Genomic DNA, 25,640 nt, shown 5'->3' on the forward strand with positions numbered 1-25,640 from the left:
ATCCACTTACTTCGGCCTCCCAAAGTGCTGGGATTACAGACATGAGCCACCACACCCAGCCAACTGTTAGACTTTCAACCTGTATTTCTTCCTACTGAGTTTTAGAGGCACATGTGCGCGCGCACACACACACACAGCTGTTGACAATAAATAGACATATAGAAATATACACAGAGTCTGAACAGTATTCTGTTGATGGTTTTATAGAATACAAATTATTTTCCTATAATTTAAGTTTTTTGTTATGGTTTTTGTGATACACAGTTCTTAAATTTCTTGATCAATTCTTTCCCTCATAGTTTGTGTTTTTTATGACACACTTATGATTTCTTCTCCTCAATCCCAATGCTACACATTTATGCTTTTATATTTTTTCATTTAGAAAATTTTATACCACTTTACCACTTCATATTTAGGTCATCAATTTGATATTCATTTTCATGCATGGTGTTTTACAGGTCCTCCTTTAATGAAACCATCATCCATCAGATATTTAACCTATATAAATTTTTCTTTACTTTTTGCTCTGTTTTCTGTTTTTTTCTTTTCAAAGTAATTTCCCCTAAATTAGCCTCCAACATTTTATTAATTTTCAACTTACTTTGCAATTAGATTTTTAATGTTCATTATTTATTTCTAATTTTTTATGTTATCTTGTTTTTATCTTGACTGAAATATTTCATCTCCTGTAATTGACAATATTAATTGAAATATTTTGTATTTCTCTCTGTACATTATCTCATTTTATTCTTAGTTCCTGATTTCTATTTACTTTGGTCTCACCATTTCACATTGGACTTAGCTTACATTTTTGGTGATTCTTTGCTTACGGGATTAGAATGTAGCACCACAAACACAAATTGAAAGCTCTTTGATTATAGGTGAGTCTTATCCAATATTAATCATTACCATTAGCTGATTATGCAAGGACCAGGCCACTTTATTGGTGTTCCTCAAATGCCAGCATCCATAAATCTTTGCTTTTTAGTTTGTCTTTTTCTCAGGATAGGAATCCCCTATCTCTTGCTTCATGTGTATACACCTGGATGGTGCTTTTATGACAGCTGACTAGAGAAAGGGAGTGCTGTCGGGACTCTCTCACAAACTGTGTATAGACTTTCACTTTTACCCTGCATGTTCACAGTATGATGCTTTACACTAACACTATCTTTAAGGTAAGGGGTAATTTTTAGGACCATTGAACACATTTGTCTTTAGTTTCTTACCACCTAAAATTCCTAAGGCTTCCAATAATCTTGTATTTGTCAGAACAAAGTAGGCTATACTGTGGTAACAAAGAAACCTGGAAATCTCAATATTTTCTCAAAATAATTTCTTTTCATGCAAAGATTGAGGCAGGTTGCTTGACTCTTCCAGAGGGCAATGTTCTAAGTAAAGACTTAGAATCCTAGTTGTGTCCAAAGACTTAGAATCCAGGTTGTGTCCACCTTATAGACTCACCATCTAGAATATGTGGTTTTCAAGTTTACCCTTAAAAAGGAAAGAGAGAGCAGGAGGGTGGCCCAAGGTGATTTATGACCTTGGCTTAGAAGTGGCTTATGTTATACTGCCTACATATCATTGGCCAGATCTCAGTCAAACAGCTCCAGTACACTGCAAAGAAGACAGTGAAATAAGTGCCATGGAAGAGGTAAAATGTCATAAATACATAGATTTGTCCCCAGTGCTGCTATGCCTTGTAAACTGATTTGCTTCTTGAAGATCTTCCAACTGAAGAGGAGCTTTCTACTTTCTCCACTCAGGTAGGTTAATTACCATTCATCTCTTTACTTTCAGCTCCCAAAATTTGTCGAACTTTCTTCCCAACTGTCATATGCTTTCTTATTACATTTTTCCTTGAGCATTTATGTCTCTTTCATTTTGTAAGTAGATCTCCATAATACAGCAGACATAATTGTTTGTGTTCATTTTACCATGGTCAACCAGAAAGGCTATGTGATACAAAGCTTTCCTACAACCATGTAACAATCCAATCTACAAATAAACATATTCCTAGAGAGCTAAATCTACTCTACATACAGAAAATATACTGATTAAAAGTAACTAACAACATGAGAGTTAAGTCTCTAATTGTGAAGGTATTTAAATTTCTATTAATTTGGTTCTAAATAATGTAATATTTGTTTATGGAATATAATACTCTCAAAATATGCTTTACAGTTAAAAAGTATTTTTATAAAAGTGAAATTGCAACTGACTACTTAATAAATCAGTGGGCCATTCAAAATCATGCTTATTCCAATTAGTTAACAAAAACAGTGCTATCCATATGGCAGCAGCTTACCTAAATTATTGCATAATTACAAGGGAACAGTTGCTTCTAGAGCTCACAGATTCTAACTCAGGGAATGTTTGCAACATCACATCATGTAAATAACATCAAGGAATAAAATGTGAATGGAAAAATGAAGAGAAATAAACCAGAACTGAGATAGGCTTAAAAGAGAATCTATCTGGGAAATCAGATGAAATGTATGCTATTACTTTTAATGATTTTTGACTCCAAACTGGTAGCAATTTTTTGCCACTAGGCAAAATAATAGAAACATCTGGAAAAGAGAGAGAGAGAGAGAGACAGAGAGAGAGACAGAGAGAGAGAGAGAGAATAACTGGAAGAAAGAAAACAGGCATACACCAACGTTTATGTGAAATCCCTGACTCTTATAGGAACTAGACCAAAAAGTGAGCCTGGCTACCTTCTGCAATGTGAGATTTAACAAAGGCATTTGAATAAGCGTTTTAGAAACATGATCTGAAAGGCAATTCTGAAAATGTTAAAAGTGATTTTAAAATACCAAAAAATAAATATTAAGGATCACTGAGAAGTTTAGCTGGAAGACTATATGAGTTTCCTTTTCTCCATAACTCCTTTCTTAGACAAACTGACCTGAAGTAACTTATGTGTTATTTGATAAAAATGATGTTTACATAAGGTTAGTGTTTACAACTAATGGGGGATACTGCTGGAATTGTATAGCCTTTTTCTTTAAAATTTTCAATAAAATAAAACTGTACTGTTAAAATGCCTCTTAATTTCTTATCTTGATTTACATGATTTTAAACTTTTCATAAGGTAATAAACCTAACATCATGCAGTAAGGCTAAAATAGCAGGATGAAATTACATTTCAAATATGCTGCTCTGTTGCTTCTGTGGAATAGAGAGATTGTTCTACAGATAAAGAGATAAGCACACAGACACACTGAGATATTAAATTCTTGAGAAGGAATATCCTTGAGTGTGATGTTATATCAAAATGAAATGTTTTAGTATTATGATCAATTTCTGTTACTGGAAAATATTATTCGACAGAGATTTAAAATGCAGTACCAGTCTCAGAATAAAACAGACTTTATCTTCTCCAAATTTCTTAGACAGAGTACTAAGAATGATATGTAGGTACATATTTGTGAATGTGTGTACAACCGGTTAGAAATATAAGCAACATCAGCAATCATCTGAAGGTCTTGGCCGTTACCTTCATTTTATAAAAAAGAAAACTGAAATCCAAAAGGTAAGTAATTTCCTAATGGGTGCACAGCAAAATTGTAGAATGTCTAAGACTAAAATTAATTTCCTCTGCCTTTTAGATGAAAACTATAAGGTTAAAATATTTGAGGGCTTTTGTTGTTACAGATTCAAATTTTTAAAACCAATCAAGTTGCACTGAATAGAAAAACCTATCTCGACTTCCAGGTTTGCAGAATAACAGCAGCAGCCTGAGTTTGATATTCCTCTATTACCACTGCTACAGAAGAAAATCAACATGCAGAGAAAACCACACCACACATTACCCTGGCATTCTCCATTACTAGAGACAGAACATGAACCCCCATACACTTACACACTTTCAAATTATATGAAATTAGAAAAATATAGGACAGATTACCCAGTATGAGAGTCATCCAGTAGATGTGGAAAGTAGAGGAAGAGAGTCCTAAGAGAGTCCATGAAGAAGAACTACAGAGGAGTAAAAGACTTAGGTGCAATGCAGACAAAATCATTTTCAGAAAAATCAAGTTCACCAATACCTTCAAAATACAGAATACAGTTCAGAACTTGGCAGTTCAGAACATAGATACAGACTTCAAAATGTTAGGGAATGGCAATCATGGATTTCCAGAATTGCTGGTAGTCCTTAGAGATAATATAGTAAGGGGCGGGAGAAGAAAATAGAGGAGGGAAATGAGCTATCCTGCAGAAACAAAGATTAAACAAGATACCACCCTTTTCCCATCTCTACTACCAGCAACAACATCCATAAATCAAACTACAAAAGACTGCAGAAATAACAAAAGAGGATGCTTTGGAGGTAGAAACCTTATTCATGAAATAAATAGACATTGAAATAAAACAGACTACATCCATGTAAAACTGCAATAAAAGTCAGAAAACATGAAAATATTCCTGTTAACAAAGTCTCCTCCAAATAACCAAGAATGAAGCTGAAAAGAAAAACTGTAACACAAAAAATCACACAGCAGTAAATGTCCTCAAAGTCTCTGAAGATATGACTAAAAAATACCTTCTATCAGAAATAGAATATTAAGATCAGAATGGACAAAAAGAGAAATAAATAAAATTAATTGATTGAACTCAAAAAGACAATAGAAGCAAAAAAAAAAAAAAAAAAACCTTTCAAAATTGAGTTAGGAATAACAAGATGTTCAAGAAAGAATAGACTCCAAATGACAACATACAAGATTCAGTGAAAACAGTGAAGAAAAGTAGCAAAAAAAAGATAAATAAGATGAGATAAAGACAGAAGTAGATTAGAGAAAGTAAATGAAATGGAAAATAGTCTGAGATATCTACGTTTTATATAATGAAAATTAAAATATCTGACCAAAATAATGCTCAAAATTATAGTAACCTCTAGAATTCCCCCAAAATAAAGAAAACTTAAATGTTTACATTGCGGGGAACTACTCTATCCCCTGAAGATCTAATCTAGATCAATCAACCCTGGGACATATACTAGTAAAACTATTACACTTTATATTAGAAATTTCTAAGTTCTCAGGAAAATAGATTAGATGCTTTTAAAGCACAAATAATAATAATAATTATAAACTGGCAACAAACTTCTCAAAACAGTATAAAAATCAAGGCTGCAACAGAATAACATTTTCAAGAATAGTAAATAGAAAGTGTGAAACAAGAATATTATATCTGGCTAAACTATCTTGAAACAGATTTGAATCTCCCAAACTCAGAAAACACTGTATATTGTGATTTTCTTCAAGAATCTGCTGGAAACTGGGCTTCATTCAACCAAAGATAACTTGGAAAGCTTTGGTTGGATAACTTTGAAAGGTTTGGCAAAATGACTGAAACTTGTCAAATATATAATTGTAAAGCAAATATTACAATGAGAATGGGGTCAGGAGGAGAAGAATAACATGTAAGTATTTCATGCCATGAAAAAGTAGACTAGATTCTATTTATAGTATAGGCCTAAAAGAGAAGGAGGAGGAGGAGGAGGAGGAGGAGGAGGAGGAGGAGGAGGAGAAGCAGCAGCAACAGCAGGAGGAGGAGGAGGAAGAAAGGGAGGAGGAGGAGGGAGAGGAGGAGAAAGGGAGGAGGAGGAGGGAGAGGAGGAGAAGTGTAGGGGGATAAGAAGGAGCAGAGAAGGAAGATGTAAAAAAGTAGAATAAAATTATAGGTACAAGGTAGAAATTATTTAAAACTGACAAAACAAACAGCAATATGTTAGGCCAGAAAGGGTAAGGAAATAAGGGCACTATACAAAGTCAAATACAAAGGTCACTCCTAAATTAAAAATTCTAGTATTCCTAAATACCAAAACATACTGGTCAGATGCAGTGGCTCACGCCTGTAATCCTGGCATTCTGGGAGGCCAAAGCAGGCAAATGACTTGAGGTCAGGAGTTGGAGACCAGCCTGGCCAACATGGTGAAACCCTATCTCTATTTTTAAAAAAATCCAAAAATTTAGCTGGGCATGGTGGTACATGTCTATAATTCCAGCTATTTGGGAGGCTGTGGCACAAGAATTGCTTGAACCCAGGAGGCAGAGGTTGCAGTGAGCTGAGACTCTGTCTCAATACAATACAAAACATATATATACACACACACATATAAATACATATATATATTTAAAAAGACAACTGTATACACAAAATAAAGAAACTAATTAATAAATGTGATACTAAACACACTGTAATTACAATGTAAGCTAATATGAGGAAGCCAAACATAATTGTCATATCAATAAAAGTAATAAGGTTAATTCATTTATTAACAGAAATTCAGCATTTACACTGACACATAAAGCTAAACCCAATTCTATGTTCATGCTGAATATAAAAGACGCACCTAACATGGTGGTTTCAAAAGGGATGGACAAAGACTTAGGCAAATTAAAACAAGAAGAATGCATGTTATACAATCTTAATATCTGACAAATTAAAATTCCAGACAAAAAGCATTAGAAAAGACAAATAAAAACACTTTACATTTCACAATGAAGAAATAGAAGTTTTGAATATCAAAGCACCAAAAAACAAACCAACTATATGTAGAAAAAATATAGAATATGCAGAAAAAAATAGATGGAAACAAACTAATAATAAGATAGCTTAATTGTTTTCAGTACAAAATAGATCAACTGAAGAAAAAATAATAAAGATTATAAAAAACCTTAAAAGTGTAATCAGTTAGGTACATATATATTCAATAAATCACACCAATAATAGGGAATCTATCTTCTTCCAAATGTACATAGAACATTTGCAATTACAGATTAATTTTTTTGAGATTCACTCACTATGTTGCCCTGGCTGGTCTCAAATACTTGACCTCAAGTCATCTTCCTATCTCAGCCATCCTGGGATCAGAGTTGTATACCACTGCACCCAGTTGAACATTCACAAATATTAATTATAGATTCTAACACACAAAAAAATTCAGTAGATTCTAAAAAGAAATATTACACACACACTCTGCTTACAATGCAATAAAACTAGAATTTAAAAATGAAAACAAACAAAATATGGCTTTTCTATCTGGAAATTAAAATAGCTTACATTTAACAAACCTTGAGTAAGAGCAGTTATACGAATAAGAAAACTAAAGAATTTTTAGGAAAAAAGTATGATGAAACAATGCATGTTAGAATCTATGGGATCCATTTAAAATAGTTATCAGAAGAAAATTAATAGTTCTAAACACATATGTCAGTGCACATGAAAATAAATGAATTAAATTTCTTATTCAGAAAGTTGAAAAATGAACAAAAATAAAATATAAAGAAAGCATGGAGAACTAAATAACAAAGATAAATGCAGAAATTAATAAGGTAGAGAACATAAAAACAATAGACCAAATTAACAAACCAAAATCCTGTTAAAAATTGAAATCAAACAGGCAAACTACTATTTTAACTAATAGCTGAGGAGAGAAAACACATAGTTATAAAAAGAAAAAATGGTGTCGGTTAAAATTCTTGATAAAGAACATACATCTCTGCAAATGAATTTGAAAATTTAAAGGAACTGAGTCATTACTTTTAAGAATATAGCCAACCAAAACTTACCCCAGCATAAAAGGAATAAAATTAGCTTCAGCATGAATAGAGAGCTTTTAAACTCCTTACAAAAAAGGTTAGTTCTATATTGTTTCACAAAGAATTTCTACCAAACATTTAGTAACCACATTGTGCTAATGCTATATACGTGGTTTACAACACAGGAAATGAAGAAAAAAATCCACACTTTTTTATGAAGCAAGTGCCATAATAGTATCTCAACCTGATAGAGAAAAAAGAAAATGACAAAGTGGGGAATCTATTACAAAGGCAAAAATGATTCAGCATTAGAAAATGTATTGATATAATCCACCATATTAATAGATCCAAAGATAAAAATCATGTGATTATCTCCTTTGACAAAATCTAACATCTGTTCTTAATGCAAACTCTCACAAGCAAAAAACAAAACGCGAGTACATGGATACCTCTTTAACATGATCAAACACACACATACACACAAATACACATTAGCATGTGCACACAAACACACACACCCCTTGTAACAGGTACAGTACACCCCTGCCAATCTTCCAGCATAGGGCTATGCCCTAATCCTCATAACCTGTGTTATTTTACAGATGTGATTAAAATAGGGATTTCATTTATTTATTTATTTTAGGTGTATGTACCTATGCAAAAATAAGGTTTTTAAAATGGAAAGATTGTCCTGAATTATCTAGGTGAGCCCAGTGTGATCACAGGGTTATTTTTAGGTGAAGGAGGGATGTTGGACAGGAAGGATCAGAGTCAGAGCGATCTGAAGAAACTACACTGCTGGACAAAGAATGCAAGCATTCTACAGAAACTGGAAAAGGCAAATATATATATATATATTTACACTAGAGCCTGCAGAATAAATGCAGCCCTGCCAACGACTTGATTTTGTTCCAGTCACATCCATTTTTCTGACTTCTGATCCCTCAAACTGTATGATAAGTGTGTTGTCATAAGTCACCAAGTTTGTAGTAATCTGTTACAGCAGTGATACAAAACTAATAAGTATTTACTTAGGGGGAAATCCTGGAGGCATTCCCAGTGAGATTAGGAAAAGGTAAGAATGCTGTCTTCGCTACTATTCAACATTTCTCTGGACTCAATGCATTAAACTAGATAACATAATTAGAGGCATACAAATTAAAAATAAAACCTCTCTATTCTCTAATATGACATTATATTTGAAAACTACTATAGAATCAATGATAGAAAATAATTCAAATAACAAAAGAATTGAATGAGCTAGTGTGTTATAAAATTAGCAAGAATAAATCAATATCATTTTCTATTAACAAGTTAGAGAATAAAATGGATGATAAAACTCCATCTACAATAGCAGCAAATATATAAAATACTTAAGAAAATAACAAGAAGTATTCAAAGTTCCTATAAAGAAAACTATTTAAAAATTTCTACTAGATCCAAAAATAGACTTGACACAAAAACATATTCCTTGTTTTTGATTAGGTCATCTCAAAATCATCAAGACTTTAGTTGTAAGTTTATTTAAAATTTAATATAATCACACAAAAACTCCAATGAGCTTGTTTCATGGAGCTAGAAAAGTTAATTCTAAACTTTATAAGAAAAAATTATTTTATTGTATTTTCTTTTCTTTTCTTTTTTTTTTTTTTTTTTAAGACGGAGTTTCGCTCTTGTTACTCAGGCTGGAGTGCAATGGCACGATCTCAGCTCACCGTTACCTCCGCCTCCTGGGTTCAGGCAATTCTCCTGCCTCAGCCTCCTGAGTAGTTGGGATTACAGGCACGTGCCACCATGCCCAGCTAATTTTTTGTATTTTTAGTAGAGACGGGGTTTCACTATGTTGACCAGGATGGTCTTGATCTCTTGACATTGGGATCCACCCGCCTTGGCCTCCCAAAGTGCTGGGATTACAGGCGTGAGCCACCACACCCGACTGAAAAAATTATTTTATAGAATAGCTTGAAAACACACAAAAAAGAATAGCTATGAGGAGGGAGTAGCACTAACAGATATTGAACTATACTGGTGATACCTGTCTAATTTAAATAATGTGGAATCAGTTTATAACTAGACAGATAAATGAAATACAAGTGCAGTAAGAAATCCAAATATATATAGGTATCTAATATGTGGAAATATGTGATCACAATCACAAGGACAAAGAAAGTCTTTTCACAATGGTACAAATACATTGAAATGAGACTTTCAGAAAAACATAAAAATTATATCTAATCCACACACCACACACCGTCCAAACTGATCAAAGATTCCAATGCAAGAAATAAAATTGTCCATGCACTTGAAATGACATAGGGAAACTTCAGTTTCATGTAGGAAAATGCTTTATAACCATGACTGAAATTCCAGAGGAAACAAAAGAAATTAATACATTTGACTATGCAAAAATTTTAAAAGCTCTTGCATGGCAAGAATCACTACAAGCCAAGTCAAAACACAAATGTCCAACTGAGAAAAAATGTTTGAAACATATATCACAGACATATGACTAATGTCTCTAAATAAAGAATTGAAAATGAGGGCAAAAACAAAATTTTCTATAGAAAAATAGGCAAACTACAAAAACAGAAAATTCACAAAAAGAGCTATAAATATGGCCCCTAAATATGTAAACAAATGTTCAAAATCATGCATATTAAAAGAAAGGTCAAGCAAAAACTCTACTATAATATCATTTTGCACATACGGCAAAAATTCAAAAGCTTAACAATACACTGTCTCTGTAAAGTCACAGAGGGAATGCAAGGATAGTACCACTAATGTAAAAGAGAATTTGGTAATATTTAACAAAACTTGTATGTATTATCCTGTTATATAGCAATCTCATATCTAGGAATTTATCCTGAAAACATATATCTCCAACAATACCAAAATATATGTGCGTCGAATTGTACATTGAAAAATTGTTTATAATTACAAATTATTAAAAACGACCTAAATGCCCAAGTATAGAAATTTGTTCAAATAAACTATGGCTGCACACACACGATGAAGTATTATGCAATTGTCAAAAAAGAATGAAATGAACTTTGTGTAAGTCATATGAAGTAATTCCTAGGAAATGTTAAGTGAAAAAGAATTCAAAAGAGAATTACATAACTTGCTACCTTAAGAAACAAGGGGAGGCCGGGCGCAGTGGCTCACACCTGTAATTCCAGCACTTTGGGAGGCCGAGATGGGTGGATCACCTGAGGTCAGGAGTTCAAGACCAGCCGGGCCAACATGGTGACACCCCATCTCTATTAAAAATAAAATAAAATTAACAAGGGGAAATAGAAAGATACAAACAAGCACAAAGTATATAATGGAAAATAAGGAAGTTGGTTATCTGCAAAGAGTAGAGGACATGGATGAAGATATACAGGACTGGGTGACACTCCTCTGAGTCTAATTATGCATACATTTTTAGAAACATGTTAATGTTCAATATGTACAAAAATAAAATTAAATCAATATGGATGAGGAGGGGAAAATAAAATCTACAACTGGTAAAAAAAATCCTCCATTCCCACCAACACAACAGCAAAACAACTATATATATATATATTTTATATATATATATAAAATAACTATATAAAATATATATAAAATAACTATTTTATATATAGTTATTTTATATATAGTTATTTTATATATATATATAATATATATATACACACACACGTATATAATGTATATACGTGTATATATATATATGTGTGTGTATATATATACACACACACAATCTCACAAACATCTATAGTTACATATAGAGTTATATATGTTATATATTTTATATATATGTATTTGTGGTAGACATAATAGAAATATATACATTTCTACTACTTTCAAAGAACAAATTATGAAAAAGACTTGTGTTGTTTGGGGACTTACATTTATTTATGTGTAAGGAGGGATAGGAATATATAATTTATCACTAAATCTCTTTTAACAGTAGATACAAAAAACAAGGGAGCAATAAGATGTGAGCTTTAGAGAAGACGGCTTTTTTTAATTGTCTTAAAATTTATTAACTTTCAGTCACTCCTTAATCAGGAAGTCACAATGCATTCATTTAACTAAAGCAGTCTGAGAACTGAAAGATGGTTAATATGTACCAAATAATCATAGCTCTTAAAAGGTTGCCCAAACCAAATGTTCTTTTTTTAAAGTAAAAGTAAAACCCACTGATCTGATTTTTATTCACACAAACAATAAGTATGAATTATTTGCTATTTATATAAACAGCCTTCCTAGTCTATAGCTCAGATATTTCAACTCAGATGTACTTTTACTCCAAAAAAAATAAAAAAAGAAACAAGGTGAAACAAAAACACAACTGAAGAGAAAGGACTATTTCATTTCACAAGTTAAAGTATTATAAAAAGTCAATAATAGCATCATTGATATATGAGAAAGAATGATGAACAGACTATATGACAGCTATTTTTAAATGTAATAATGGAACCTGAGAGAATTGCCTGTCAAAATAAGAGAAAAATTAGGATGTGCAGTGAGACAAGTAAAAGCAAAAGATCTTTAAGCACAAGAAGCAAATCAATGATGAGAGAGCAGAGTAGCAGCAAGAATAATACAACTGCCTACCACATTGCAAATATAACTGTGAAAAGAAAATCGCCTGAGGCGATTATCAAAAGTCAGAGCAATCAATGAGGTAGCTAGTAAAGGGCATTAATTAAAGCTCTGTTGTGTTCTAGATTGATAAAGTGACTTTCAGCAAGGCACAAACAGGAATTTACATTATAGATGTAAAGATAAGCCCTTCCTATTCCAAGTGGCATGACAATCAATACTGGTCATAATCAAAACCAGAGGAAACAGAATGCCACTTGTCCCTATAGTCTCACAGACACTACCAAAGAATACAGATCCGAATTAGACATATGTACAGAGTGAAAGGAATCTGTAGTTTGGAACAAATTATAATAATTTTAGAGAAACCTACAATTCATCCTAGAGGTCAATAGGTGCACACAGATATCAAAGTTTTTCTGAAAGGATCAAATACACACACAAAAATGTCACTTTTCTGAGATTAATTTGAGACTTTTTAGCAAAAAATCCTGGTAGAGTATGACAACATAGTTCATCAAGTTAAACAGAAATGAGACTGCAATGTCAACTAATGAGATCACACAACTGTCAAGAGTTTTGTTTTTGGCAACGAAAGTTACAGAAGTAGAAATGTCTTCATCTAACATGATATTTTTCTAAAACCTAAACATTTTACGATAGTATATGAGTCATTTCATAATCCTTTGAAGACTAAATGAAATGACAGTTATAGATTTCATGACATGATAATTTAAAGAAAGATGCTTTAGTTCAATATGCTGTCTAGAACTTAGAAGAGATCATGGTGACTTCTGGTTTCTATTCTGGCATTTAATGAACTTCAAAGTTGTCACTCATGTCCTCACAATAAGAAAAAAGCTAAACAATCTGAAAATCAATAACTTTTCATAGATCCATCAGAGAATTGAAATCACAGAGGAAATGGCTGCCTCTAAAATAGGAAGGGAATATACAAAGAAGACTCACAACATAGTAGAGGGAAAGCCAGGAGCAGAAACCACTGCTAGAACCAGGACCAGAGTGGAACACCTTAAAGTATGATTGACAACTTACTGGAGGCTCAGTGTTCACAATCTCTATAGCTAAAAACTTTAAGAGAGTCAAGTTCTACTGGGGACCCTATAATTTGTGAGTATACCTTCGGCAGCCCTGCCAGGTGTTCACAGTAAAAAAAAAAAAAAAAAAAAAAATTGTCATGTTTCAGCAGGGGAAAAGGAAAAGTAGACATTTTAAAAGACACCAAGATAATTCTGTTTTCCCATAGTTCTCCCCTCATAGGAAACTATCTTACAAAAGCCCAATAAACTAAGGTTTTAACAGACTCTAAATGATATGGAAGAAGGCATGTATCCTTCTAGCCTTCTTGTCTTATCTATATTGGGCATAAAGCTAGGAAGAGACTGAGAAGAATTTGTGAAGGCCACAGTCCAGAAACAGGCTTAATAAAATATTGGAACCTAATCATGGGACAAAAGACTCTTTCCCCTTTCCCTGAAACTTAGCAATCATTCATAGGGCTCCTGGATAACATTAGGTGGGTACAATGGAAAAAATTGCTTGTTTCAGACCTTATTTAGAAAGAAGTCTCTAAGAAAACCCAAAGACAACAGGAAAGAAAAAATACAACAGAAAACGAACAAAAACAATGATACCAGAGGAGATTTTTAGCCTCTGACACCTGCAACAATAGCAAATACAGTGTACCTCTAAGTCAGGTAGACATAATAACCTCACATTAAAGGCCTAATTACTTCTGTTCTATTTTCCTGGTACATCATGTCCAGCTTTCACCAAAATATTACACAGCAGACTAAAAGATAAAAAGCATGGTTTGAAAAAATAAAGTAAGCATCCAAATGAGATTCAGATATGGCAGAGATTTTAGCATTATCAGACTGGAAATGTAACATAACAATGATTAATATACTAAAGGTTCTAGTGAAAAAGTAGACAATATGCAAGAACAGATGGGTATTGTAAGCAGTGAGATGGAAACCCTAAGAAAAAATCAAAAGAAAATGATAGAAATCAAAAATACTGTAACAGAACTGAAAACTACCTTTGATAGGCTCATCAATAGACTGGAGTCAAGGAAATCAGTGAGCTTGAAGAAATGTCAATAGAAACTTCTAAAACTGAAATTCAAAGAGGATTTAAATGACTGAAAAGACCATCCAGGAACTATGGTAGGATTGCAAACGATATAACTGTACATAATAGAAATATTGGTAGGAAAATAAAGAGAGAAAATAGCAGAAGAAATGTTTAAAGTAATAATGGCCAAGAATTTTCCAAAATTCATGGCAGACACCCAATCATAGAGCCCAGTAGCTCAGGGAAAATCAAGCAAGGTAAACAGCAAAAATATCTATGTCCAAGCATACTATCTTTGAACTACAGAACAACAAAGACAAAAAAAAAAAAAAAAAAAAAACTTTCAAGAAGCCACAGAGGAAAAAAACACACCTTATCTATAGAGAAGTAAGAAAAGAATTACATTAGACTTCTGCTCACAAACTATGCAAGCGAGAGGATCATGTAATATAGAAAGTAAAAATCCAGCCAGGCACAGTGGCTCACACTTGTATTCCTAGGATTTTGGGAGGCTGAGGCAGGCGGATCATTGAGGTCAGGAATTTGAGACCAGCCTGACCAATATGGTGAAGGCCCATCTCTACTAAAAATACAAAAAAAAAGCTACTTAGCCAGACATACTGGCACATGCCTGTAGACCGAGCTAATTGAGCTAATTGGGAAGCTGAGGCAGGAGAATTACTTGAACCCAGGAGACAGTGGCTGCAATGAGCTGAGATTGTACCACTGCGCTCCATCCTGGGAGACAGACACAGACTCGGTCTCAAAAAAAAAATAAAAAGTAGAAACTCACCAACTTAAATTCTATATCCAATGAAATTATGCTTTAAAAATGAACGAGAAATAAAGATTTTCTCATACAAAAATTGAGGAAGAGACTTGCTTTGCAAAAAAATGTTTTAAAAAAATCTTCAGAGAGAAGGAAAATTATATAGGTCAGAAACTCAGATCTACAAAAACTGACAACTGGAGAAGGAATTCAAGAAAATAAAATGTCATTTATTTTTCTTATGCAAATTTATCTAACAAATCATAATCTGTTCAAATAATAGCAACAATATATTTGGTGATTATAGGTTATGAATATGTAAAATAAATTATAGCTATGATATAAGGGATGAAAGAAAGCAATTCAGAACACTCTGTTATAGGGTATTTAAGCTGCCTGTGAAGTAAGTGTATATAGCATTATTTGAAAGCGGGCTTTGGTCAGTTGGAAATGTACATTGCAAATTATAAGAAAAACACTAAAAATTTTTAAGAAATGTATAACTGATATGCTAAGAGAGAAGAAAAATATCAAAAAACATAACATGTTCCACTGAAATCAGAGAGGCTGGAGGAAGAGAAGGAATAAATAAATGAAACGAAAATCTAAGATCTTGAAAATGACAAGGACACCCACTGCCACCACTGGTTTTTAACATAGTACTGAAAGTCCTAGAACAATCTGACAAGAGAGAAAAAATACGGACAATTGAATTGGAAAGGAAGAAGTCAAAGTATCCTTGTTTGCAGATAACATACTCTTATCTTTGGAAAAACCTTAAAAAAATCCACAAAAAATATTAAAACTGATAAATTCAGTAATTTTAAAGGATACAAAATCAACATACAAAAATCAGCAGCATTTTATAGGACAACAGCTAACAAGCTGAAAAAGAAATTAGAAAAGTAAGTAATCCCATTTGTGATTGCTACAAATAAAATAAAATACACAGGAATAAACTTAACCAAATAAGTGAAAGATCTCTACAATGAAAACGATAAATCACCAAAGCAGAAAATTGAAGCAGGCACAAAACATGGAAAGATAAACCTTGTTCATGGTTTAGAAGAATCAATATTGTTAAAATGTCTATATTACCCAAAGTAATCTATAGAGTTAGTGCAATCCCTATAAAAATACCAATGGGATTTTCACAGAAATAGCAAAAACAATCTTAAAACTCATATGGAACCATAAAATACCCAGAATAGGCAAAGCTATCCTAAAAAAAAAAAAAAAACAATAACAACAACAGACAAACAATAACAGAAGGAATCACATTACCTGACTTCAAATCATACTGCAGAAATACAGTAAACAAAACAGCACAGTACTGCTATAATAACAGACATATACACCATTGGAACAGAATAGAGAACCCCGAAATAAACCTATAGATCTAGAATGAATTCATTTTTGACAAAGGTTTCAAGAACATACACCAAGAAAAGGACAGTCTCTTCAATAAATTTTGCTGGGAAACCTGGATATCCCTATGCAGAAGAAGGAAATTAGACCCCCATCTCTCACCATATAAAACATAAAATAAAAATGAATTAAAGAATTAAACCCAAGACCTCAAACTATGAAAGGACTGCAAGAAAGGACTACAAGAAAACACTGAAGAAACTCTGGAAGACATTGAAATGCAAAAATATTTCTTGAGTAATACCATATAAACCACAGGCAACCAAAGAAAAATGGGCAAATTATATCACATCAAGTTAAAAAGCCTCTGTACAGCAAAGGAAACAATCAACACACTGAAGAGAAAATCCACAGGATAAGAGAAAATGTTTGCAAACTACCAGCCTGACAAGGGATTAATAACCAGATTACATAACAAGCTCCGACAATTCCATAGGAAAAAAAAAATCTAATAATCCAATTTAAATATAGGCAAAGGTTTTAATAGACATTTCTCAGAAGAATATATAGAAATGATAAACAGGCATATGAAAAGGTGCTCAGCATTACTGATCGAGAAATACAAATCAGAACTACAATAAGATACCATCTTATCCCAGTTAAAATGACTTTTATACAAAAAAACAGGCAATAACAAATGCTGGCAAGGATGTGGAGAAAAGGGAAACACTCTACACTGTTGGCTGGAATATATATTAGTACAATCACTATGGAGAACAGTTTGCAGGCTCCCCAAACACCTAAAAATAGAGCTACCATACAATCTAGCAACCCTACTGCTAGGTATACACATAAAAGAAAGGAAATCAGTAGATAAAAGAGATAGCTGCACTCTCACATTTACAGTAGCATTATCTACAACAGTCAAGATTTGGAAGCAACCTAAGTGTCCATCAGCAAATGAATAAAGAAAATGTAGTACATATCACAACAAAGTACTAGTCAGGTATAAAAAACAATGAGATCCTGTCATTTATAACAACATGGATGGAACTGGAAGTTGTTATATTAATTTAAATAGCCAGCCACAGAAAGACAAGCTTTGGATGTTCTCACTTATTTGTTGAGAACTAAAAATTAAAACAACTGAACTCATTGAGCTAGAGAGCAAAGGCTAGTTCCCAGAGGCTAAGAAGAGTAGTGGTGATTGGGAGAAATTAAGATAATTAATGGGTACACAATAATAGAAAAAAATGAATACAACTTAGTATTTGCTAGCAGAATAGAGTAACTATTGGAAAAACTAATTTAATTTTATATTTTAAAATAGGTAAAATTGTATAATTTGATTGTAAAACAAAGGATAAATGCTTGAGGTGATACTCTATTTACTCTGATATGATTATTATGCATTGCATGCTTGTATCAAAATATCTTATTTAACCCATAAATGTATATATACCTACTACGCACCTACAAAAACTAAAAATTAAAAATAAATTAAAATTAAAAAGGAGCAAAGAATAAGGACAAGAAATGAAAAATGATGACCATAAGAAATATTTATACAATGCTCACTTTAAGCATAAATGGTCTAAATACACTAGTTAAAAGACAGAATGTCAGAGTGGATAAAAAACAGCATCCAACTATATGTTATCTACAAGACAGATGGATACACTCATTGTCAGTAAGCTTAGATATACTATGCTAGCATTAATAAAAAGAAAGTTGAAGTAGGTATCATAATTCCAAACAATGGAGAATTTACAGCAAATAAAATTGTCAGGGATTAAGGGGGGGGGCATTGCATAATAATAAAGAGATTAATTCTTCAATAAGACATAGCAATCATTAATATGTGTTATCTAACAACAGAGTGTCTAAATCTATGAGGCAAAGTCTGGTACAACTACATATAGACAAATTTTGTATTATTTTTGCAGACTTCAACACTCCTCTCTAGTAATTGACAGATCCATCAGGAATAACATCAGTAAGAACGTAGTGGAACTGAACAGCATCATCAATCAATTGGATATAATTGACATTTATAGAATATTTTATCCAACTACAACAGAGTACACATATTCTTCTTGAGCTCACATAAAATATTCAAGAAAGGCCATATTTCTGGGCTATAAAACACACCTTAACAAATCTAAAAGAATAGATATCATACAACACGTGCTCCCAAGATACAATGGAATTAAACTAAAATTAGTTGCAAAATACAGAACACATGGAGATTAAACAAGACATTCTTAAATAACACATGGATCAAGAAAATCTCAAGAGAAATGCAAAAAATATTTACATGCAAATAATGCAAGTTTTCAAAATTTGTGGAACAAAGAGAAACGGAAACTGAATGTATTTAATAGCAAAAAAGAGAGATCTCAAATAAGTAACCTAAGTTTTCACCTCAGGAAACTAGAAAAAGAAGAGCAATTAAATCTAAAGTAAACAAAAGAAAATAAATAATAAAATCAGAGTGAAAATCAATGAAATTGGAAAGAAATCAATAGAAAAAAAAAACAACAAAACCAAAAGTTTGTTTTTTGAAAGCACTTGAGCCAGGTTAACTAAGAAAAAAAAAAAGAGAGGATAGAAATTAATACTGGAAACATAAGAAGGGTAATCACTAATAATCCCATAGCTATTAAAAGGAAAAAATGTATTATGAACAACTCTATGTCCCTAAATGTGATAATCTAGATGAAATGAGCCAATTCCTTGAAAGGCAAAATCTAGCAATACATACAATGAGAAATCAGTAATATAAATAAGCCTAAATCTGTTAAAGAAATTAAACCAGTAATTAGTAACTTTCCAAATCAGAAAGTACCAGGTCCAGAGGGTTCACTACCAAACATCAAGGAAAATATTTTACCAATTTTCAACAATTATTTTCAGAAAATGAAAGCACAGAAAATACTTTCCAATTCATTTGATGTGGGCAGCATTACTCTAACACCACAACAAAGACATTACAAGTAAGGACAACAAAGACCAACATTTCTCATAAACATACATGCAAAAATTCCCAACAAAATACTAGCAGTTAAATCCAACACTACATAAAAGGAATTATACATCGCAACTAAATGTGATTTACTTCACATATACAAGGCTGGTTCAACATTTGAAAATCAATTAATGTAATCCATAACATAAACAGGCTAATAAAAAATTCATATAATCCTATCAATAGATGCAGAAAAAGTATTTAATGAAATCTAATGCTTATTTATAATGAAAATTCTCAGAAAACTAGGAATAAAGGGGAACTTTCTTGACTTGATCAAAAACATCTACAAAAAAACCTATAGTTAACAAAACACTTAATAGTGAGAGTGTAAATTTCTTTCCCAGTACAAAATAAGAATTTCTTTTCTCATCACTCCTGTATAACACTGCACTGGAAGTCTTAGCTAATGAAATAAGACAATAAAATAAAATAAAACAAAACATTAAGATTGGAAAGAAACACCAGCAATGCACAATTGGAATATGAAATTAAAAACACAATACCATGTATGTTAGTACCAAAAAAGGTAAATTAATACAAATCTGACACCATATGTATAAGATATATATTTTTAAAAACCCTGCAAGACTCTGACAAAAATCAAAAAATGATTTAAATAAATGGAGAGATATCCTATGTACCTGCATAGGATGGCTCAATGTTATCAAGATATTGGTTCTTCCCAAATTGATCACATAATATGCAATCCCAATCAAAATCTTGGAAAGTTATCTTATAGATGCCAAAAAGTAGTTCCAATGTTAATATGAAACAGCAAAAAATCCAGAGCAGTCAACACATAGAGAAAAAAAATAGGAAGACTTACACTTCTCTGCTTTAAGATTTACTATAAAACTATATTACTCATAACATTGTGTTACTAACAAACAATAGACAGTAAAATATAATAAAAATTGAAGGCACAGAAATGCACCCATACCAAGACAGTCAACTGATCTTTGTCTAAAAAGCATAGGTAATTCAATGGAGAAAAGATATTCTTTACAACAAACGGTGCTGGAGCAACTGAACATATAATCTTTTTTAAAAGAATGGAGACATAGACCTTTCACCAAAAAACCTCAAAACAAACCATAAACCTAAATATAATACATGAAACTATTCAACTCCTAGGAGAAAACATAAGAAAAAAATTTAGTTGACTTTGAGTTTAGTAATTTTTTTTTAGACATAGCACAAAAATAAATGATATTTGAAAATATACTGAAAAGTGGGATTTCATTAAAATTATTTTCTCTGTGAACAGCACCATCAAAAAAAATGAAAACACAAATCACAGACTGTCAAAAAATATTTGCAAGACACATATCTGATAAAGGACTGGTATCTGAAATATGAAAATAACTCTTAAAATTCAACAATAAGAAAACAAGCAACTCAAAAAATACTCAAAAATACACCTTATAAAAGAAGATATACAGATGGCAAGCATGTGTTTGAAAAGATGCTCAGGATCACATGTCATTAAGGAACTGCAATTTAAAACGAGATACCGTTATACACATATTTAATGGCAAAACTCTAAAACACTGACAACAAATGCTGGTGATGTGACACAATAGGAATTTCCACTAATTGCTGGTAGCAATGCAAAGTGGCACAGCCATTCTGGAAGACAGTTGGGCAGCTTCTTACAAAACTAAACATACTCTTGCTATACCACACAGTGATTGCATGCCTTGATATTAACCCAAATGACTTGAAAACCTATGTTCATAAAAAATAAACACATAAACTTTTATAGCAGCTTTATTCAAAACTGCCAAAACTTGGTAGCAACCAAGATGTACTTCAATAGGTGAATGAACAAACAAACCATAGTACCACACAATGGAATATTATGCAGTGATAAAAATAAATAAGCTACCAAGTCACAAACAGACCTATTGCAAAGTGAAATAAGTCAACCAGAAAAAGCTACATAAGTAATTCTAACTATATAACATTTTTTAGAAAGGCAAAACTATGGAGACAGTCAGTAAAATGATCAGTAGTTGTGAGGGGTTCTCAGGGAGAGAGGGAGGGATCAGTAAATAGAGCACAAGGGACATTAAAGGCAGTAAAACTATTCTGTGTAATATTGTAATGGTAGGTCCATGTCATTATTCATTTGTCAAACCTATAGAATGCACAATACAAAGGATGAATCCTAATGTAAACTATAATCTTTATGTAACAGTAATGTATCAATATTGCCTCATCAATTGTAACAAATATACCTGCTGCACACTGAATTGTGTTTCTCCAAAATTCAAATGTTGAAACTCTAAACTTCATTTTGAATATGGGAACTTCCTAATGTAATTAGGTCATGAGAGTGGAGCCCTCATGATGGGATTAGTGCCCTTATAAAAAGAGACACAGAGTGCTCTCTTTTTCTCTCTCTTTCCTACCACATGCGGACACAGCAAGAAGATGGCCATCTTTAAGCCAAGAAGAGAACCTTCATCAAGAACTAAATCAAGATCCACCTTGAATTTGGACTTTCCAACCTCCAGAACTGTGGAAAAAAATTTCTCTTGTTTAAACCTCCAAACTATGGTATTTTTTATAACAGTTAGTCTTAGTCCGTTTGAGCTGCTGTAACAAAGTACCAGAGACTAGATGGCTTAAAAACAACAGCAATCTATTTCTTATAGTTCTAGAGGCTGGAAGTATGAGACCAGGGTACCAGCATGCTCACATTCTGATGGAATCTCTCTTCTAGCTTGCAGACTGTTGACTTCACATTGTATTCTCAAATGGCAGAAAGAGAGTAACAGAAAGCTCTCATGGCACACTAATCCCATCTACAAGAACTGCATCTTCACAACACAATTACCTCCCAAAGGCCCCATGCCTCCTAAAAACATTACACTCAGGGTTAAAATTTCAATACATAAATTGGGTGGGAAGGAGGAAACACAAACAATTTGAATTGTATTATGTACTCACTGTTTGTGTATGTAAATATAAAATGCTTATTTATGAAACTATCACATGAATACAAGATGTTAATAATAGAAAGAAACGTATGTTGGAACAGTGAGGGGGTATACAGGAACTCTCAGTACTTTCACTCAATGTTTCAGAAAACTTAAAAATTGATCTGAAAAATAAAGTCTATTAGAAAACAAAAACATTGCAAAAATGGGCAAACAAAATGAAAAGATTCTATGAAATACTCACTTCAGCAATACAGTATGGAATAATGAGAAAACAATGTATCTACTGAATCTCACACACCTTCAAACAAATTGTATGAAACATTTGCTTAATCTGGGCTTCAAAGAAGTCGGCATTAAAAAGCTGCAAATCACTCTTCGATGGACTTGCCAATTGCAAATGGAACAAATCATAATGAAGCATCAAAGATAAAATATACTCATTTGTGAAGTCAAATGGAAAAAAAAATCATCATATTACTTTGTTCATAAACAACAGTGGTGGTCTTCTGGCCATCTCCTAGCCAGCTGTGGATCCCAAGAAGGCAGCAACTGATGAGAATGATTAATTCTAGGGACAAGCATTATGCTGTTTGGCAATTTAAGTACTACTGAAAGGTATCTTACTTGGAAGAAACTTAGTTTTATACCAATGTTTCATTTAAGACTTTCTGGAGAAAAATTAAACAAATACTACTTTCAATATATGTCTGTGAGTTTATGTCATGTTTTAGACTATAATTTAAAAATAAAACAATTATAAATTTGAAACCTAAACTGTTGCTTTTAATAGTTTATTTCTTCAACAGTAGGTCATTCTAATTAGTGTTTGTGCAAGTTAACATCTTTATCAAAGTAATTCCAAAGAAAGCACTCTTGGAACAACTTTTGTTATTATTGCTAATATAAAAAATCTACAACACAGGTATCAAAGAATGTTGATAATAATGAAAACAGAAGTAAACAAAAAGACAAAATAAATTTTTAAAACACAAATTTTTTGAAAAACAAAATTATTTACATAATTTATATCCCAAATTTGGAAGTAAACTTGAATCTTTATCATTATGAAATCTCTTAGTCTTCCATTACTGTAGTAATGGCAGATGAAATGTGGAAATATATGACTTACCCTATATAATTGTACTACTAATCACACAATGTTAGCACATGGCTTGGTATAAACTATACAATTTCCAAAACTTTCCACTGAAATTAACAATGTCTTAAATGAAACTTCTCAAAACTGAAATTATAAACCTGATTATCATTTCCCATTTGTAGAAGATCATTAAAAAGCATTATAAAATTGTACTATGAAATATTTTAGGTGAATCAAATACAAGCATCAAAGGTCTCCTACCTTAACATGGCATTTTGTCCATCACTTCTTGTACACCAAACCTGCCGGGTTTGATAACCTATCTCTATTGCCCAAGCCTTGGAATGGTGATGTGCTTTGTAACTTTGATGTTTAAAGGTGACTTGCTCATTTGAATCAGAACTAAAATCCAGAACATTTTTTCCGCTTGGATTAATTTCTTTAAGATGAGGCAGTCTGCATTTACTCCATGGTCCAACCTTAAGGCTAAATGTATATTCCTCTTCCCCAAGAGGACAGGAAATGGGAGCATCACAGGCTCTTGATTCAGTCAGATTCGGACATTGCAAACCACCAAAGAGAGGGGGAGTTATGACCGCGCGAGTTCTATGCTGTAATTTCTTCCCACATCCCTTGCTACACTTGGACCATGGTAAGAATTCAGACACCACACAATCCCGAGGGCAAGGAATGAGGCAAGCTTGTTCTGTAGGAGGCTGAGGGGCAAAGTGTTCACATATTTCATTTGCAACCATAGTTCTGTTCAACTTCTGAATGCAGCGCACCGTCCGGTGCTGCAGTCCATGCTGAGCCGTCACACACTCTGTTGTCCGAGGCTTGACTTCGCCGTGGGCATAAGGAACAAGCACACAGTGGTGCCAGTCAGAAACCTCCCACTGAAAAAGGTCACTGTGCCAGTCACAGACTCGGAAACAACTTCTTTCCTTTGGAGGCCTGTTGCTCTCACCACAGTTAGACAGGTGACTTGTCCACCCTTCAACATGAAAACACCACACTGCCCGACTCTGGACTCCTCCAGGACCACAGTCTCCTGTACACCTTCCCCAGGGACCTATAGGCAGAAAAACAAGGATGTTAATTACTCAGAGATTACATTCAGCAATTCACAGGAAAGTAGAAGTCAATGAACACACTTCCCAACACAACTAGTATGAAATTATGAATTTTGGTGGAACAGAGACAATATAATTTAGTGGTTAAGAATGTGGACACTCTTGCTGAAATAAATCCATCAGTAATGTAAACTTGGATAAATTACTTCAACTTTCTCAGCCTTAGAAAATTCCTTACCTTTATAAGGTAGAAGATAATAAAAGCACTGACTTGTAGAGTTGTTCTGAAGATCACTGATATAATGTGTCAAGTAGACAATACAAATTTAATAAATGATTGGTACCATTATAACTACTATGTTCCAAAGCCTATTCAATATCTAACTCAATACTTTCTACTTAGGTGGTGTTTCATCTAAAAGAAAAGCCCTAGAGCCAGGATTTTAATAAAGTAGAACTTTTCATATTTCCAATCCTTCAGCTCATACTCTAAGAAGTTGAGAAGAGGGATATGTTTAAAAACATAAATTGCCAAAGTATCCTAAATATATTTTCATTTTCTAAATAATTGTCCTCAGTTGTGGTTAGTACTTGCAGAGTGATTTGAATGGATGCAGGGGAAAAGTAAGGTCGTAAGAGAAGCCACAGCACTGAATTTCTATGGAGATTCTGTACCCATCTTGATTTCTGCTGGGTACTGACTCCAAGTTAAGTTTCCAATATTAGCTTGTAATATGCCAGATCTTTTAATTAACTAATTCATTTTTGTAGGGAAGAGTTCAAGAAATGGACAGATGAAGGTTTATCATAATGTCATATGATATGACGTTTATCATATTTTTTGCATCTGATCTACAGACATACCAGCAAACCTTATCCAGAAGGTTGATCCTACATCTTTTCAAAAGGACAGTAAGTAATCACATTGTGTGTCAACAACAATGAAAAAAGTTTCCTCCCTTTTATTTTATTTAAATATGTAATCTGAACCTGTTGGTGGGAGTGGAAATTAGTTCAACCACTGTGAAAGACAGTGTGGCAATTCCTCAAGGATCTAGAACCAGAAATACCATTTGACCTAGCAATCCCATTACTGGGTATATACCCAAAGGATG

General features: G+C 32.8%; 1 protein-coding gene across 5 annotated transcripts in view; it reads right to left on the minus strand.

Moving 5' to 3' along the window:
• The window catches only part of THSD7B (thrombospondin type 1 domain containing 7B), an 873,835-nt gene that overhangs the window by 569,506 nt on the left and 278,689 nt on the right, over positions 1-25,640 (minus strand). For all 5 annotated transcript variants that reach the window (XM_008998957.6, XM_035305018.3, XM_054257669.2 and 2 more), the window contains exon 3: positions 23,714-24,524. In XM_008998957.6, the coding sequence (XP_008997205.4) occupies positions 23,714-24,524 (811 nt within the window). The remainder of the gene's footprint in view (positions 1-23,713; positions 24,525-25,640) is intronic.

The sequence above is a fragment of the Callithrix jacchus genome, chromosome 6, assembly GCF_049354715.1.
Source record: "Callithrix jacchus isolate 240 chromosome 6, calJac240_pri, whole genome shotgun sequence".
NCBI classification, from domain to species: Eukaryota; Metazoa; Chordata; class Mammalia; order Primates; family Cebidae; genus Callithrix; species Callithrix jacchus.